The following is a 17,016-nucleotide window of genomic DNA, read 5'->3' as shown; positions in this document are numbered from 1 at the left end:
TTTTTCTTATTCCTTTCAAATATAATTTATTTTATAAAAATTAAGTACACAAAATGATGGTATACATGTACAGAAATGTATAAATAATCGTTATCTTTAGTAATCATTATTCTCAGGCAAGATATAAGGCACATATATTCATTCGTGTCGCTTGAATACTATTCTAGTATGTACAGTGCACATTTTCACTAGCTTGTTAACTCACAGATGTGTGAATTGCAGTATTTTTATAAGCCAAACATTAAATAATTTATTAAAAAAAGTTTTTATACACTCATATTTACAATTTTTATCCTTTGCCGCCACACGCAAATTCCAATCATCGAAATATATGACTTCATCATATTTCTTTTTTATTCGCGATATAACATTTGATATATATATATATATATATATAATTTTGATATGATTGAGTAAACAAATTAAATATATTATGAAATACGTCATAATATAGCATTAATTATGAATGATATTAATAATTATTCTTTCAATCTTTGTTGCAGCTAGAAAAATACTTATAAAAATAACAGACATACACATACACATCAAGATAATGTTAATATATGACTCAGCCATTACTTCATTAATTTATAAAAAAAAAAAATACTTCTAATAACTCTATCTAGTAAAATTAATTATACTATCTCCTTTTCGACATTGGCAATTTTAATAGTTAAATATACCTATACGTATCGTGTATCCTTACGTTATGTACTTTAAATACATAAGCCTTTTTTTATTATAAATTCTTTAAAAGTAGCCCGTTGTAAAAGTGGCATAGAAATGTATCGCTAGAAGGAATAAAAAAATTACTAACAACGTCGTCCAGTGCTCATCAGTTTGCACCGATAAGTAGATATGTAACAGTTAACTCAGTTACTTCGCAGGTACATTAATTAAACTTCATACCTACTTAACGGGCAAAGATGTTAATAACGTTCTCTTACAAAAAGAAAGAGAAAGAATATGTCACAGATTGCAATCAGATCGTTTAACTTTTTATGCACTATAAAGAGGGACTATTTCAGCTGCCGTGAAAAGCTGTATCTGTTGATAAAGAACACGTTAAAGAAATATTTTTTCGCGATACTATAATCGATTAGCTGTAACAGATTATATTGGATATAAAATATAATGCAATGTATTTCTCTGCCGGGAAATCTGAAGCGTCAAGTATATATTTTCCCGTGCAAGTTACGCGAAATCAATCCCAATCTGTAGCGGAAATCAATCCCAATCGGTAGCGATATATTTTGAACATATCTACTTAAGACACCCTGTAAATGTCTTGCAACAGTCTCATCGTTGCGATAGCTGAACGTTAAATACAGTCTATAAGTTTCTCATTGAGATAACGTGTCGACAAGTCCTCACATTTTTCTCCGCGAAATGAAATTTGTTAACAGACTTGTGGATGAATACGAATGAGAAGTCCGTCTTTGAGGATGCGGGTCGGGCCGCGTTCTTACCGTCTATAAAACAGAGATATGGCTGCGATCATTCTCACAAACGTTGTTCGATAGGCAGCGGCCCTTGGCGCAGAGACGACGACTCGCTATGTGACGTAACATTCACGTCAGACCCGGCTGCGTCGCCGTTGTTATGGCCGTTGTTGCTGCCATTGTTGTTCTGGCCGTTTAGAAACGACGTCATTTCCATCGATGACTGTTGTCCGCTCTGGATTTAGAAACATGCGTGTTCGTTCGTTCGTTCGCTTCGTTTTTCAGATCTAGAGCGTGTAAGTGGTAACGTGCGTGTGTCGCGTTCGGAAAAACAAAAGAAAAGCGGCTCCAGAGAGAATGCAGAGAGCGAGTAGAATTAAAGAGCAGCGCGCGACCAATGCTAAAACTAGAAAAGACTAGTCTCCTTAATATCGGATAGTTTAATGTCGGATTTACACTACTAGACGAGAGCAGAAATCGATGTTTAGTTACAAACGCAAATGCAATGCTCGCACAAGATTTAGTAAAACATCTCGTTTGATTAAGAACTCAACTCGTACGTAAATTGTACTCGTAAATTGTTCTTCTAGTAAATTGTTAAAGCAACGGAATTTTATTTTAATTTTACACCACATGTTTTCCGCATTCGTCTAGAATCGTACTCACTCCCGGAAAGAAAGTAAATGACTGATTAGAAGCAAGAAACTATATTTCGAAGAAATCAAATAAATAAAATTGTATACGGAGAACTTGAACATGAAATTCTCTCGATTAATTTTCATTTTTGCTGGATAAAAGTCGAATGTAAGCATTCAGTTCCGTTACTTTCTTCCGGTGAAATAAAAGTGCAGATGTTGTTACTTACAAATACTGACCTTAGGTTGCATTATGTCTTCGGATGCATCAAGTCCGGCAAGCGGATTGGACGTAATGTTAATCTTGGAGTCTGTGACTCCACCGTTCATTACTCGCCCATTTGTTATCGGTTTACCTGTGTCCCATTAAAAAAAGAGAACGTTATCTACATTCAAGATTATAAACAAAAATGCAAGAACACAAATGCATTTGTCAAATTATTTCACATACCTTCACTTTGCGATTCCTGATTTTGTTTGTATTTCGCTCTTTTGTACAAGAATCTTGCTGCGAAGGCGAGAGCAATTAGAATAATCGAAGCTCCGAATACGCCACCGATTATAGCGTGTATACTGACATTCTTATTACTCTCGCTCGGTCGCAATTTATTTTCCGCTGCCACTTGCTGAACCGGATGCTCGACGATGAGCTTTTTAGTTTTTTCCCGCAATATCTGAGAAAATTCCGATGCCGCGTCCACGGAGAAGCTCTGTACTTTGAATTCGTATGTAGTGTCAGGTTGTAAATGAGAAATGGTCATGTTAAAGGCATCCTTGCCCTCGACAGTAGTCTTTAGATAATCGCCAGCTGTGGTGGAAGCCCGATGATATATATAAAACCCGTCGATTTCTGCCGATTTGTCGGGATTCTGCCAAATCAACAACACCTGATGCGGTCCCAATGCCTCGGTATTAGTTAACAAGGGTATTGGCATTTTGTTGCTTTCAATACCAGTGTCTCTATTGAGATGGAAACGCCCGGAATTTGGGCTCAATTTATTGTCGTTATTCGAATATACTGCCGCAATCCTGAATTTATAAGTATGATTAGGCTGCAAATCGGTTACTTCGAAGGATCGTACATGATTTGGTATCTCGGAATTAGCCGTCATCCACTTATTGCCAGGCGACTTGCCGTTAACTAGTTTTGAATTAATTTCTCGATACTGGACTTTAAAAAATTGTATCGGTAGACCTTTGTTCTCCGGCACCGACCACCGTACCATGACAGAGATATCGGACAATCTTGTGACATTAGGTTGATTTGGAGGTACTAAAAGCAGTGCTGCTGAAAAGAAGGCGAGGAATTTAATAAAGATATCATTCTCTTGACTGAAATGTAAAAGATTGAAGAGACACTATAATATATTATGTAATTATTGGTATAGAAATAAATAAAATATAAAAAAATAAAAAGTATGACTCTTAATTATAATATATTAATTATATACATTTATATGCATTTTTTTCACTGTAATTCCGTTTGCTTATAAAGTAATTAAAGTTTACATATCGAAACATTAAAATGGTCCACCAAAAGCTGCGCCATTGAGCCTATGGTGAGTAATAAGCGGCGGGAAGGCATCGGTTGGAAGAAAAATAGCAAAAACAACTAACTCATATCGCTGTGTTCGGAGGCTCGCAAGTTCTGGCCAGGGACTCCGCCCCCTGGACCCCCACGTAAAAAAGATCGACATCTTCTTTCTTTATTCTTATTTGTATTTAATATATCAATCTAGATGCTGTCGAATATGGAGATTGGAATTATATCCGCGATTAAGAAGTTGGATATAACAATAATAAGTTTTAAATAATTTTACTTACAATTAGTTTCGAGAAGAATAAGATCGTAAATCTGAATAGTTTGAAGGAAAAGTGCAAAAAAAATGAAGTCTATTACGATATTCAGATATGCTACACATATACAAGAAAGAATTTTAAGATTTTTAAAATTGTATTCGTTAATTGCATTTGCAAATTAAAACGGTTATTTTATGCTTATTTTCTTCTTATCAAATAATTAATACAATGCATTCAGTTTTTAAAATGATTAAAAATTAAGCGACAATCCGGAATAAGATAATCAAGGATTAAATTATTAATTATGCGGAAACTGTTAATTTTATGCTTAAAAATTACGAGTTCTAAAATTTTTTACGAAAGAAAACCGTGCTGAAGAATTTAATCGGCGATATCGCGACCAAACAATCGATAAAACGCTCGATAAGGAAACGTACGGAACGACGATAACACAAAAGCAAATAACTACCTGCGCCTCCCTTCTTCTTTCCTTCTTTATTCCTACGTCTACCGCCGCCCCTGGTATGTTTATGCCTCGACACGGTTCCGTATTCCGGCTTCGATTCGACCTTGCCGCCGACAACGTGCTCCTTCGGTTGTACCTGTAACAGGTTGTATCCTGAATGTGATCCATATTCGTTGCTGGCGACGCACTGAACGATTCCGGCGTGTTTCTTCTCAACTTCAGATATGAGAAGAGTGGAGCCTATCATGTCCTGTGTCCTGCTGGGCATCAAAGACTCTCCGTTGATAAGCCACTCGATAATCGGTTGCGGCTCACCCATCACGTCACATGAGAGCTGTAATTTTCCACCCTCGTGGAACTTGCAGGCACTCGGCTGTTTCGTGACTCTCGGTGGTTCCACCACCCTTAGGATTATCGCTGACTTGATTTGTCGATTATCGGTGCCCCACACGCAATCGTATTCCCCGCGATCAGCCGGTTGCACGTGGACCAACGTTAGACCGGTGGACGATCTGATCGATTTCGATGGTAGAGAGCCGCCTAGACGAATCCAGGTGACGCGTGGCACCGGATAACCAGCACCGAAACATTCCAACGTAACATTCTTGCCACGCAGAACCGTGTATTCTGTTTGTGGTTGTTTAGTGAGGTATGGAAATGTAAAAGTCAAATTCGTGTGTACCGTCAAAATGGTCTTATAATTGCTCGTGAATGTTTCCTGCGTTATGTAATTGTAAACGCTACAGTGGTACGATCCGCTATCTACCGATCTGACATTCCTGATGACCATTGTCTTGCCGTTCACCAGATCCGTATTTTCGATAGGCACCTTACTCTTGTAAAACTGTACTATGGCCTCCGGTTCCGAATACGGCACGGGACAAGTAATTGGCACGGTATTACCTTCTGCCACTTCAAGGAAAACGTCGGCCTTGTCGGAGAATTTGTGTATCATCGCGAGTGTCAATTTTGCTGGATCTGACGCTAAGCCGCTGATGCCTGTGAAGGAATTAAAAATGAACAAATCTTTTGTATACTTTTTGAATCAAAGCCATTTTATCACAATACTAATATTATCTCGTGTTGCGTATATTTTTCAAACAGAAAAATTTTTATCGAACAAGATATGTAAAATATCGAATGTCTCACCAAAGAACGCGATACAACGATAGTCCCCGGCCTTCGACTCGTTATCGAAAGTGACAACGTGTCGAGATGTCTTGCCACCGGCGTTATTGAGATTGGCCAGGGGGATCCATTTGTTTGAGCCAACGGGTCTGTGGTGCCAAGCGAAACGCTCCGCGGGGATGTTGAGGCTGCACTCGAAGTTCACATCATCATTCAATGGAGCGGCCAGAGGCTGCGGGTGTCGAGTAAAGGACATACTCAACTCCTGTATTTTGTCGTCCTCTGCTATGAATATTGGAAGCGACTGTTATTATTCTCCTCCATGATTCGGAGTATGTTTACGTAACACTGTCCTAAGAAACACTTACCGCATGTATACGCGATCGGACTGTAAAGCAGGATGACGATGACGCCACATAAAGAGGAGATGGATGTCATCTTGACACATTCTGCAAGCACGAAAGAAGACAGTGCTATTTATGTTAACTAGACATTTTGTGTGTAAGCGCTGGTCGTTTTTCCGGTCCTTCGTCCGCCGCGGGAAAGCGAATGCGTCGGAGTGTCGGCGAAGACCCACTAAAATTAATACCGAGCAAGCATGCCGTTTAAGTTTAGAACGCCGAGTTCATATGAAAATAGAACGCATTTTTCGCCCTAAATTAAGGAAATATGAAATGGCAATGATAATTTATCTTGTACCAATTGCAATTTCACATATGATCGGATACGATACGCGCGTTTATCTTAAACAGAAAGTGGATGATAATAATAATCAGGAAAGAGTCGCTAAACATTACCAATCGCACAAGTCGTACCTCACCGTATTTTATATTATTTAACATAAAAAACATTTTAATAACAAAAGCATGAAATAAATAATGAGTAATAGCTTAACAAATTACACCATTGCTTGTTAATACCATTTAACAAAATAAAGTGTAATTTATGTTACTTTTTTATGTATTATATATGATGATATATTAATTTATGTTAATATATTAATAATGATATAATTAAGCAATTTTATTTTGAATTTTTATATTTTCATAAAAGATTTATTGTAAAATTTATATTCATTATATATACATTTTTGTAATTATTAAAAAATTGTAATTATAAAAAATATTTTCATAAAATTTATCAAGTTTTTTAAATATCAACACAAGGATTTTCTATATTATTATAAAATTGATAATTGATAACAGTAAATTAATAGTTAATATGAATAAAAATGTCAATTGTAAAAATAAATTCAAATAATTTCAATTTTGACATCTTTAATCTTTTCTTCGTTGTTGTTATTTCATTGTTATTTATTAATTATTAAATATTTAATTCTTGTTTCAAAAAATTATTAATAAAATAGATTTATAATTCTCTTAAGTAATCTATTAATGATTTCTTTTATTAATTTTATATTTTTAATTATTTTCATTCATAAATTCGATACTTTCAAAGAAAATATAATTAGAATACTCAGGTATGATTTAGTGATCGATTATCTAACTTTGCACCATATGTTACAAAAAGATTTATAACAAATTAATTTGTTATTGATGAAAAGTTGAACATGTAATAAAAGGCGTTTGAAAATCAAACGACAATTTCTAATATTTATTTGCGTACAAATCAGAATCAAATGAGAAATAAAAAAATAGTCCAATAGTACGTACAAGATCATTCTGCAAAATACCATAAAGATCATTCTGTAAAACACCACAAGATCAGAGCACATAAAAATTGATTTTTACGTTTGTTTACCGTGTTATATTTTTATAATACTAAATAATTTATTTCTTTACTTCGCTGAAGATAACTCGAAGACGAGTCAAAAATCTTCGAAATCGAATTGCGTCCACGAATGAAATAAATTTATATGTTTGTGTATTGAATAAATAAATAAGCTATTTTTTTTTAAAAAAAACAAGCACGCACTATCAACAGCGTTGACTCTTGACTAGCCTATTTAATTTAATTTTCTCGATTTGTACCATGAAGATCATCTCTTCTGGCTGATCTGTATTATCTGATTCTTAAAGTTGCCACCATTGCAAACCTTAAAAGAGAGAAAGAAAGGAACAGAATAATACACGTAACGCGCGCGCGCGCGCGCGCGAACGGCCAAGAGAACGATCCTCACGCGACTCGGAACGACGGAGTGATAACGAGCAATGAAACGTAACGGGGGTTTTTGTTTCCCCTCGTAATAATAACGAGAAAAGGGAGTCGGGTGGCGGGGCCCGATGACGCGTGGCTGTCTAGAAAATATCCATATACGGCGACGAAAGCTGCCGTTCATTGCGCGAACCGTTTTACACCCACGTGCCCGCTCTCGCGCGAGGCCATCGGGGAAACGCGGCGCGCCCGCGATAGCGAAGAGCGGCGGTAATAATTCTTTCTCGATCCGAGAGCGCTATAACGCGCCGCGGCGGATACGCGCCGGTACGAGATACCCGCGCGTAGGTATATCCATTCACATCACGGATCGCGCCGTCGTACTACGGGGCACCCACACATGCCCGCTTTAAGGTATCTGAAATCGGCCGCGGCGACGTTTTCCCGACGGCGGAAAAGCCTGGCGAACGCGCCTTGGTCCCTCCCCCCCCCCCCACCTCCCTTCTCCTCCCCCTCCCCAATGAAACGAGACATATTCTTCTCCTCCGGAGATCTAATTAAAATACACGATGACATGATATGTTAATTCATTAATGGCTGTTTCATTTATAAGATACGAATTTTTCGTCGGATTAGCGTAACTTAGGTGATTAAGCGTGTCGATGTTTCCTGTCGGAATCGATTTGGTAGAAAAGTTTGAAATGCTAATTTTTATTTTGATGTTATATTAATAAGGTAGCTAATTGAGAGAGCGCGTGAGAAACGAAATTGCTGTAGATCGATGAAAGGAGAAATTGTCGACATATTCATGTTATTTGGGAAACTTTTTTTTTATTTATAATTAATGATAATACTACATTAATTTACAAATTTTGAATAATTTTTAGTACAAGAAATGGAAATAACTTTTTTGGGATGCTAAATTTTAATATGCTACCAGAAAAAAATTAAGATATCAATCGCGTATCTTTTTTTGCAATAAATTCAATACAAATTTTTCTCTTTTCACGAGCATGAGAAAAAAAATTAAATCTTAAATCAAGATAAATATTTTTTATTATACGAGCAAGAATATTATAATCTCCTTAAAAATTATTGATTCAAAATTTTAGTTTTGATTTAATTGAATTTGTATTGGTGCAAGTATTACGTGATTGCTTGATTCAAGATTAAAAATCTTATATAAATCTATATAAATCTTATATAAATCTATTATAAATCTTATATAAAGATTATAATATTCTTATATATGAGAATATATAATCTTGATTTAAAACTAATTTTTTTTTTTTAGTAAGTTCATGCTAAGGAAAAAGTTTTATTTGATCATTGTCCTTTATGATCAAATTTTTCAGATATAGCATGTTGATTGCATTGTCATTTGATTGATAATGTTCTTGCATCGTTATATCGTTTGTTTGTTCACAGAAATATCGCAGACTTGTTATTGTTATATGAAATGTCGAGGATTGTAAGACTCATCCAAACTATTTCTGTTACGTTTGTGAGCTTATAATTAGATTACTTATATAATTATACGGACTAACTTTAAATATTCATAGTTTTCCAGTGCTACGCGAGGTAACTTCATTAAAAAGCTTCCATTATTATACATATACGTATCTCCATGCGTCTTTTATATACTTCACACGTAGGAAAAGAAATTGGCACGCTCGATAAAGTAAACAAATGAAGGAGAAGAGAAAAATAGGCAAATATCGAGAATTTTAAATATTTTAAGCGAGAGTATTACATTTCAAAATTTGTCATTTCAAATGAGTAAGTTTGAAAGAAAGAAAGAGAAGAAGAGGGAGGATATATATATATATATATATATATATATATATATATATATGAAAGAAAAGGAAGACAATTCGAGTGTATACAGGTAGATTATCGGCGCGACGGTAATTCGCCGTGTTTTATGTACGAGGAGATTCTTAACTTCTGGTTAAATGGTAGCATAAATGGCGGTGGTATGTAACAGGTGAGAAGGGCCGCAAAGAGGCTGGTTTCCGATGTTACCTCTCGTAAAAATAAAGAAGCCGAATTCCATAGCAGTGGTTGTCCACTTCGCCGCCCCTCTCGGGGTACAAACGGGACGTTGGCATGAACGGGAGAAACGGGAGAACGCGTGCACGCACGCAAACTGCGTTTGCACAGGTGTTATATATGCCGTGCACAGCGGCCGTAATTGCACCTAATCCGTCTGATGCACGCCTTCGTATTAACGACTTAATCGTCGCGCGATCTTAGGCAGAACGGGAACGGGAAATCGTCGCGCGCTCCAAAATCCCAACGAAACGTAGTACGGAAGTTCAGAGAAATGTTCAGAGATGTTCGTCAATTTAACAAAAATAATAATAAAAAAAAAAAAAAAGTGAGAGAAAGTGTCGCGGACAGTTGGTAATTTCATAATACGCTAGCACGAATTCCTCTCCGAGTACCATCAATGTAAATTATCATATAAGTAACATGAGTGAGTTTTTTGATAATCGACGCGAGCCGCTCCTGAATATTCAATTCAGCGTGATTTATGTAGGAAACACAGACGAGAGGAGAGAGGGAGAGGGAGAGGGAGAGGGAGAGAGAGAGAGAGAGAGAGAGAGAGAGAGAGAGAGAGAGAGAGAGAGAGAGAGAGAGAGAGAGAGAGAGAGAGAGAGAGACGATCAAGTCATCATGTTGAGACTCGATTTTGCGAAAAACTCCTGTGCTTTTAAAAACTTCTGAAAGATCTGTTGCTAAAAGTGCTCTCCGATCCTCGCGACCGACCCCTTCCTGCTCTACGCGTAATGCGCGATCGTGCCATAAATGACTATTCGTGTCATTAGTATTCTAGCGAAGGACCGTCTCTCGTAGTGCATTTATGGGATCGAGGATTGAGGATTGCGACGGCGGCGGCGGCGGCGGCGGCGGCGACAAGGACGGATTCTCTGCTTCGTTAACAGGTGAGGGGACTCTGAAAGTGAGAAAGGGAATTTCGGAGCAAGTGGAGGAAACACCGTGTTACCCTGCCATTTAAGGGATGCAAAAGTAACTCACACAATTCACATTCGGAAATCCTCCAGAAACAGAACCAAGGAAGCTTTCCACGCATGACGGTTGGGACGAAATCGTCGTAGACTCGTTTTTTACTGCTGCACTGGATCGCATTAAAATTTTCGTTCTCGTTTACCAAACTTTGAAATATATCGCACTAGTTATATATATATATATATATATATATAAAATTTATATATATAAAAAAAATCAGATTTCATAACGCTCTCGTAACACTCTCGAATTTTTCAATTTAATATAACTGAATTGCAAGCAGAGTGTGTTAAGTAAAGTTTCGTATTTTCACCCCGTGACGCTCGAGATAAAATTGAAGAATCTGAATTTTTCATTCTCGCAACCCTCCGTTTCGCTCCTGCGTATAAATGCGATCGCGGTCGAGAGAAAACGACGAGGACGAGTCCTAGATCGTTCACCGTCGCGAACGTAGATGAAATGAAAAAGAAAAAGGAGAGATGCAAGCCGGGAACGAGTGATAACGAATGAGGGGTCTTTCTTTTTAGTTACTCCTGTCTCTCTCCTGCGTGATATCTTGATCCCCCTTTCGTCCTACGACGCCTGAATACACTTGTTTCGTCGGATCTCTTTTACACATTTCCTATCTGCGTTTCCCCCTCCCCTCTCTCTACACCTGTTTCTCCTTTTTTTTCTCTTCTTCTTTCTTCGCTCCCTCAGTATGCACGAAAGTCACGCTCAGAAAGGGTATAAAGACGAACTGTTAAGGTGGAGAAGGATGGATTTATGAAGAGCCGATTCTTTCCACATGTAAACTAACACTCATGTAATAAATTTCGCAATTAAATCATCTATTTTCTCCGGAGGGAGGTGCGGGGAAATATAAATCGGGATCTAAAAAGAGACCATTGTGAGATATTTGGTGAGATAGTTTATGTATGAATGAGATTGATCGATACGAAAGAAATCGATCTAGAAATTCATCTCCTAGGATCTTTACTATTTAAAGATAATGGAAAAAAATTTCACGTTTCCGTCGTAGGGACAAAGTTACATGACTATATCTTCTCCGCGTCTCGTTTCTTTCCCCTTTTCTCCACCGAGCCACTTCGTTTGCATGTAGAAAGTGCAAATAGATCGAACGTATACCCACGCTAAATACAGAGAGTGTAACGCGACGCGGACGGGAAGATCCGGATCTGGTGCCGGTCTATAAACTCTCTCGTGGGAGCGGAAATCTCCACGCCGATCCGGGTGTTCCTTTCCGCAACGCGGAGCAGCCGAATCACGGGATCGGATCACGAGCGATTCCGAGCGGTGGACCAGGGTCCACGATCGCGTAGATCGATCGATTCATACCGGGGTCGAGATCGTCTGCCGAGAAGAGAGAGAGAGAGAGAGAGAGAGAGAGAGAGAGAGAGAACAGAGGAAAGAAAAACAAAAAAAAAAAGAGACAGAGAAGTGGTGCGCTTACCCTTTTTCTCAATTCGGCCGCGCCGACCAAAGTCGACGCCAAGAGAGATGCCCTTTCACCCCTCGCGTCGCTCGCCAACTCGTGGGATGTAATTCGGGACGGGACCGCACCGTGAGGAAAGTTCCCGCAACGCGAGAAGCGGCCCCCGCGCGGTTGGGCCGCGTGCGTGCGCGAGTGCGCGTGCCTTTGTGGGTCCCTCTTTCGCGGGACGCTTTCCCGCTTCCTCTCGCGCGGCGAATCGGGAATCTCTCGCGTCCCTCGCGTCTACTTCATGTTCGTGCGCGTGCTCGCGTAACTCAACTCATATACGACGCCGAGCGGCGGACGCGCGGAGGAAAAACGGCGGATCGAGACGGCGGGTCGGAACGAGGCAGAATGGGACGCGCTTGACGACGAGGCCGCTGCCGCTGCTGGCTGGATGGCTCGCGAGCTAGCTAGCCGAGCTGGCTTGGCCGCTGCTGCTGCTTCTTGGCGTTCACCGGCGGCGACACTGGAATGCAGACCGACAGGTTTTGAATCGCGGCGGCGACTCGTGGAGGGATGCCGCCGCGACGACGGCGACGTGGTGGTGGTAGTAGTAGCGGTGGCGCTGGTGGTGGGGGTAAATGTTGATGGTATGCGATATAAGATTTGTCACGTTCCTCGCACTTTTCTGCACTCGGGTTTCTCGTTTCTTCGTTCTTCCAATGCCTGCGTGCGACGCGTCTGTCTCGCTTCGAGGCTGAAGAAGATGCCAGAAAGTGCAAGTAAACGTGACATATCTATACGTGAGATAGGATTTCTACACTCCGTCCTAGATATCTGCACTCACTAAAATGAGACAGGTGTGCGGAAAGAATGTCGGAAAGAAAGAGAGGAGAGACGAGCAGTTCGGAAAAGTTCGGCTGCAAAGAACGCAATTGTAAAAATTTCGCGCGAGATACAGCTCCTTTTCGTTAGATTGCACTTTCTACACTTTTTAATTTGAGAATGAGATAGAAATATACATGAACGTTGGAGGAACGGAAAGAAGTGAAGAAAGAGAGGTGCAATCAAGATTTTAAAACTGAGAGCCCTATGTCTATTTCAATCAATGTAAATTAATTTTAATCTCGGTTTAACTTAATTTTTTTTATCTTTTTTAATTTTTAACAATTAAAAAAAGATTTCAAAAAAAGAATGAACTAAACCGATTAAAATTAATAGACATTGGTAAAAACGAGCATTGGTTTTGCTTAGGTTGGTATCTAATGTCACGTGATCGCGCGCGTACTTTCGCACTCTTAATTTAGGAATATAGATTGATAAATATTTATTACAGAAGTGCGACAAAATTGATATATAAAGATTATACAACAGATTCATAAATGTATAACATGATTACATACAACAACTCACATATGAATTTGCCTGTGAGATGAGACAATAATGCTTTTTACAACATATGATATCAGTGACTGATAAGTGTGAGGATAGGGACGTATCTCGGAATGCAATTTGAAATTCGAAAAATCGAATATTTAAAAATAGATATCGGTGACAAGATATCGGTTATAAATAGACTATGTTCCTATGGAATTTTTTGTTTTATTAAATGAAAAAAAAGGAAAAGAAGTTTTTTTTTACTCGCGATTGAGTAGTTTTCTTTTTCATATTTTGTATATATCTATCATCAGATGTAATCATATAGTTATATGTTTCATTAAGAAAGGAACAAATTTTTACTTGATATAACTTATGTGATCTAAAATAATTTATTATTCGTTTTAGGTACGTACATTAATTTTTTTTTTATTTTTTATTTCTAAATCCTGAAAAAAATCAAATTTTTTGTTTCTTATGAATTACAAACGTGTTTTATATTTTTATTGTAATATGAATAACGATATGAGTTTGTCGCTCTGATATAAGAAAAGTTAAGTTAATTTTTATGTTTCAAAATTCAAATCATCCTCTGAAATGCTGAACGAAATGTTATTCGAGAATCTGAGCGCACGCAATTTTTCGATTCGGCTTGAATATCCATGGAAAGTTTTTGACTCTCACAGACCTACTATGACAAATCGAAAGGGCAAATGACATACGGGATGCTCATCTCTCTTCAACTAATAAATGTACCGCTCTCGCTTTCAGGATCAGTTATCGTCACTCCGCCGCTTCACCGAAGCTAAATATGACACTTTTTGTTTACGTTCGAGGAATGTCAGCATGCTCATCATCATCATCGGCTTCTCTCCCTTCCCCTTTTTTCCCCTTCCTCCATGTGTCAATGTTAAATTATCGTTTCTCGATCGGTGATCGAATGGACGTACCTTCGCAGCTTCCTTCAGACACATTCCAAGGATCAAACCTGAATTTTCACATGATTCTCACATGCGAATTTACGCTGACTTCAGACTATTTGTGCCCCGCTGTCACTCGACACTGCTGTTCTCCAATTGCACTTTCTGCCCTTGTTTCCTTCTCTCTCTTTCGAAACTCAAACGTATTCTCGTCCCCCCCTTTATAAAAATACACGGAAAGCATAGCCAATGCCGAGTATAATACCTCTAATATCTCTAATGTCTAACATCGCTAATACTTTTATGGTTACATAGCATTTTTCATATTATTTCACATTTTTTTCTCTTTTTAGATTCAAACTTTCGCTGAACCATTGACTGTCTTATTGGTCAGCCTACTCGGCATATTACCTTCCTTTTCTTTCCTCAAACAGGATTGTTCTTTGTAGAACTTCTTGTCTCATCCATTCCTCCCTTTCTTTCTTCTCAACGTCTAATCGCACGTTTGTTTTATTTTAAGTGCGGAAAATGAGTGCAGCTGTAAAGAATATACATCTTATCTTATAACCGTTGACAAGACACTATATTAAAGATTGATCATCTCATAGAATGTTCATGTGGCTGTTAAAATTCATAAAGTTAGCTCCTAGTATAATATTAATTTTATGATTTATTATTTTGATACATTTTAGCATGTGTATATATTTATCCTTTTTTCTAATATTAATTCCCCATCAGCAGTATTTTAGCATCTTTTGTTTATAATTTGAGTCTGAGAAATAATGTAGTATTTTGCATTCTTTCGGATTGCATATTTGAAAAGACTTTTATAAACATTGTAAAAATTAAGTTTTTATCATAGTAAAGGTCGAAATATTTTATTTTTACAAATTAAAATTGGAGCAAAAACATTGAAAAAACGTGATTTTAGTTAAAAATTTGTATTTTATATAAATAAAAAAAATTTCTTTTATATTAATTATATAATAATTGAAAATACGTACGTAATAATCGAAAGTATTTCGAAAGAAAAAATAGCATATGACAATTTCAAAAAGTTGAATTATTTAAACATTACTTGAAAATGAAAATTTTGTAAGAAAGGAAATTAAATCTTTCGAGAAAAAAGTAATAGTGATTTTTACAAAGAATTAATCATTAAATTGAGTTTATTTTTATTAAAATTAATACAGAAAAATACAGAAAAAAATTTTTTAAATTTAAAAAATTTAAAAAAAAATTAAAATTAAAATTATCGAAAAATCTATTTTAAAAGCAAAATATTTATATTTATTGAAATTAACATTAAAAGCATATAAAACACAGAAAAAAATTAAAATTATTGTTTTACAAAAATACTGGTCTACAACTTGGACATCTGAGGAGACAAACCTTTTCAATTATATTTGTAAATAAATAATTGTATACTAGCATTCTATACATACATATTATCTTTTTACGTGGAAGATAACAAATTCTCGCCAATTATCTTAAAATTTACAATAAAAGAATTGACAATTCCATAAAAAAAGTTACATCGTCAGTGGAAGGTCAATTATTATTAAATTATTAAAGTATTATAAAATTATTATTATTTAATTTTATTTACAAATTTTTTTATTGTTACTATCTTTATTTCGTCCATACAAAGGAATAAATCTTTTTTCTTTTTTTTCTTTTTTCTTTTATCTATCGTGGAAATGTAGATAAGTAGCTTCTTATTCTTTTTATACGTCATGAATATAATTTGTAAATATTGGAGAAATGACGAATTGTCGCGATATAGTTATCTTAGTTATTTGTAGATAATAGCGCTCATCACAGTTATCGATGTTAGTTCCAAGATTCGTGTCGTTGCGTCGCGACGTCCAATGCCATCCAATGTGGAGCTCGGTGATGGTTCATGGTCTGCCAATAATTCGTCGGTTAAAGTTAAAGATCCGTCGGCGAGTCTTGAGTTCGTCCACCAGCTCCGCTTGGCATTAGTCATACAGATTGTCTTTTGGATAATCTGGTGCCAAATTAAGAAGGAGAAATCGGCTGCGACAACTTGTGTTTAATTACGAGAAGACGACACACAATTCGCTATATAGTTCTCTCGAGAATTTCTCCAGTGATCGGATCACCTAAGCATTTTGCCAACTGTGCTGTGTTAGACACGCGGGGAACTGATTTCTCAGCTAACTTGATGTCCGATTAAGAAAAATATGCCGAATGTCTAGCCCTTTCTAGCCCTTTTATTTATTGCGAAAAATGTTTTTAGTTAATTGTTTTCTTGTAGAAATCGTCAAAGTATCGATGTTATAGTTTTTTTGCTACCAGATGTCACGATGAAGAAGTCGTCAACTCGCTGATCGTCTCGCGAATTGATCGAAAATGTCAGAGCCTACAGATACAGATGGTCAGGTTGAACAGTGTGACATAGTCCTGCCGAGACAAGGCCTGCTGTATCAGGAGGATACATTGACCTATATACTTTGTAAGCCGAAATTGATCCCATTAAAGTCGGTTACTCTGGAAAAACTCGAGAAAATGCAGAGAGATGCAGAAATCAAAGTGAGGGAGACGCAGGAAGCAGAAAGCAGTTTAGATGCAAATGTATAAAGCATATAGTGATAGCTCAAGATTTATAAGATTTAGATTCATTAGTTATCACTGTCATGCAAGATAGATATTAGAGTCA

The 17,016-nt window shown here is 37.1% G+C and overlaps 2 protein-coding genes across 9 annotated transcripts; one reads left to right on the top strand and one right to left on the bottom strand.

Annotated features, from left to right (window-relative positions):
- On the bottom strand, positions 1-12,619 carry LOC105431020 (interference hedgehog). Of its 8 annotated transcripts, none has more exons than XM_089074481.1 (7): positions 12,073-12,616; positions 5,840-5,920; positions 5,493-5,756; positions 4,347-5,342; positions 2,529-3,365; positions 2,318-2,433; positions 1-1,677 (listed from the first exon to the last, which is right to left on the bottom strand). In XM_089074481.1, exons 2-7 carry the CDS (start codon positions 5,907-5,909, stop codon positions 1,504-1,506), a joined length of 2,457 nt encoding a protein of 818 aa, XP_088930607.1. In that variant the 5' UTR covers positions 5,910-5,920; positions 12,073-12,616; the 3' UTR covers positions 1-1,503. The 8 variants fall into 8 exon arrangements, with proteins under 8 accessions (XP_088930607.1, XP_088930609.1, XP_088930606.1 ...); XM_089074483.1 differs by having other exon boundaries at positions 5,493-5,753; XM_089074485.1 differs by having other exon boundaries at positions 1,501-1,729; positions 2,308-2,433; positions 12,073-12,618.
- Positions 12,620-16,053: 3,434 nt separating this feature from the next.
- Positions 16,054-16,957, top strand: BBIP1 (BBSome interacting protein 1). Its single transcript, XM_011644929.3, has one exon. It carries the CDS (start codon positions 16,710-16,712, stop codon positions 16,935-16,937), a length of 228 nt encoding a protein of 75 aa, XP_011643231.1. The 5' UTR covers positions 16,054-16,709; the 3' UTR covers positions 16,938-16,957.
- Positions 16,958-17,016: the final 59 nt, after the last annotated feature.

Source organism: Pogonomyrmex barbatus, unplaced genomic scaffold, assembly GCF_055798465.1.
Source record: "Pogonomyrmex barbatus isolate J1 unplaced genomic scaffold, ASM5579846v1 scaffold17, whole genome shotgun sequence".
In the NCBI taxonomy this organism is placed as follows: Eukaryota; Metazoa; Arthropoda; class Insecta; order Hymenoptera; family Formicidae; genus Pogonomyrmex; species Pogonomyrmex barbatus.
Note: the sequence above shows the minus strand (reverse complement) of the source record. Positions and strands in the feature narration are given on the sequence as shown.

Excerpts from the sequence above, each read along its gene's own strand:
- BBIP1 (XM_011644929.3), top strand. The coding sequence starts at position 16,710 with ATGTCAGAGCCTACAGATACAGATGGTCAGGTTGAACAGTGTGACATA.
- LOC105431020 (XM_089074481.1), bottom strand. The coding sequence starts at position 5,909 with ATGACATCCATCTCCTCTTTATGTGGCGTCATCGTCATCCTGCTTTAC. Across the intron at positions 5,343-5,492 it reads TCGTTGTATCGCGTTCTTTG|GCATCAGCGGCTTAGCGTCA; the intron begins GTGAGACATTCG and ends ATTCCTTCACAG. Across the intron at positions 1,678-2,317 it reads AAGACATAATGCAACCTAAG|AGCGGACAACAGTCATCGAT; the intron begins GTCAGTATTTGT and ends TTCTAAATCCAG.